Below are 1877 nucleotides of genomic sequence, written 5' to 3' on the forward strand. Positions count from 1 at the left end.
TTTAGTTTAAAATAGCGTTATGTAAAGCATTATTATATTATTCACGTAAACTTTGTCTAAAGTATTATTTATTTTAACTCTATTAATGCTACAAAATTCATTTATTATTAATTAATGTCAAAAAGTATTACTTTTGTTATACATTAGAAGTAAATACGTACACCATTGTATGTGTATAAAATTTATTACATGATCAAATATATATGTATATATATATGTATATAAATAAATAAAAATTTTGGAAACATAAATTTCATTGAATTTATGCAGTGACTGATGCAATCAATCACTGTTACTCATCTTAAGCACGTTCTTAATTTTCTGCGTCACGGAAATTGGGAAATCTCTCCCGCATAATTTGTCGCTGAATTCTCTTAGCCAAAGCGCGTGGCTCTCTTTCAAGTACTGCACCTTCATTATCATTCATAAGACCAGCATTTCCATTTTGATGATGATCAGCAGCTATCGGTTCATGGAATTTGTCAAAAGGTAAACGGTGTTCAATTCTCATATTATGAAATGTTGCACATGCATTTACTATTTTGACAGCAAATGATGGTTCATACATTAACACACGTTGATAGGAAAGGCATCTCCATACGGATTTGAAGACACCAAAGAAACGTTCAACAACATTTCTTGCTTTGCAAAGCTGCTGTGTGTATTGGAATTGTTGGGTGTTTTCGGGAAAATCGGCCAAAGGTGTCATGAGCCACGGTTCCAATGGATATCCAGCATCACCTAATGAAAATATAAAGATGCATATTTTTAAATATATTATAATATTTTAGTTTTTGTGACAAAGTATTTCAAAGTGCAAGTATATCCATTTAATGAGACTGACCAATCAGTTAGGTTCTCCGTTCCCCTCTTCTGTAATGAAATTCCATGGCACGCCGAATCGGTGATGTACTCCAGTTGTATGCATCATTTCGTGCACCTGGATATCTCGCATTGATATTAAGCAACTCCATATCTGGGCCAACAATAGCTTGCACGTTCAGGGAATAGTTACCATGATGATTAACGAAGGTTTCTTCGTGTTCATGAGGGGCTAAGATATGAACAAAAGTGCAATCTATAGCACCTATGGCACCTTCGAATGGCTGTGCAGCAACTGAGAACTTTTCACGTGCTCGCTGCCGATTTATTTCGGTCATTTGGAATTTCACCCATCTACGCAACAAGCGCTGATTGATCGCATTTGTCACAGCATGGAGGCAACGACTTGTTGCTGTCTGGCTAACATTTAATTCAACTTGATTACCAATACTTCTTTGATAGCTGCCTTGCGCGTAGAATTGTATAGCAATCAATACTTTTATTTCTGGCGTTATGCCGGCAATTCGTTCGCTTTGTAAATCAGCTTGTATCTCATTTGTTATGTGGATCACAAGTTCTGGAGTAAGGCGAAAATAGTTGATAAATTCATTTCGTGGGAGATGAAACGGATTCTGAGCATCTCTCAGATGTCTTCTCTCTACACGCCGTTCTAATCGACGTATCCTTTCTTGCAGCAGTATTAAGTTCCACGCTAAATACTCAAGAGCCATATTCACTGCAAATTACCACAGTCTTGATTTAAGAAAATATAACATATCCCAAATTGTGTCTACTAAGGGTTTATTCCATTTCACGCATAATACATCATTTATCCTTGTTATTCACCGAATGTTAAAAAAGGATTAATGATATGCATATCATGCGCATCATGCGTGACACGGAATGACGGAATGCACCCTATGCTACATATAATGCAAAAGTTCTGTCCTGATACCACGCTCTTTTATTGCTTTTTACTTGAAGGAAATAATATTAAATAATGAACGCATGTAAAAATAACAATTATATCTTATATGATAATTGATATTATTACA

General features: G+C 35.3%; 1 protein-coding gene across 1 annotated transcript; it reads right to left on the reverse strand.

Annotated features, from left to right (window-relative positions):
- Positions 1-601: 601 nt before the first annotated feature.
- Positions 602-1624, reverse strand: LOC112452823 (putative nuclease HARBI1; the record flags this gene model as incomplete). Its single annotated transcript, XM_025013238.1, has 2 exons — positions 914-1624; positions 602-741 (listed from the first exon to the last, which is right to left on the reverse strand). Coding segments are annotated over exons 1-2 (780 nt in total), but the record flags the coding sequence as incomplete, so codon positions are not given.
- Positions 1625-1877: the final 253 nt, after the last annotated feature.

Source organism: Temnothorax curvispinosus, unplaced genomic scaffold (assembly GCF_003070985.1).
Source record: "Temnothorax curvispinosus isolate PA1 unplaced genomic scaffold, ASM307098v1 QBEX01003715.1, whole genome shotgun sequence".
Classification (NCBI taxonomy): domain Eukaryota; kingdom Metazoa; phylum Arthropoda; class Insecta; order Hymenoptera; family Formicidae; genus Temnothorax; species Temnothorax curvispinosus.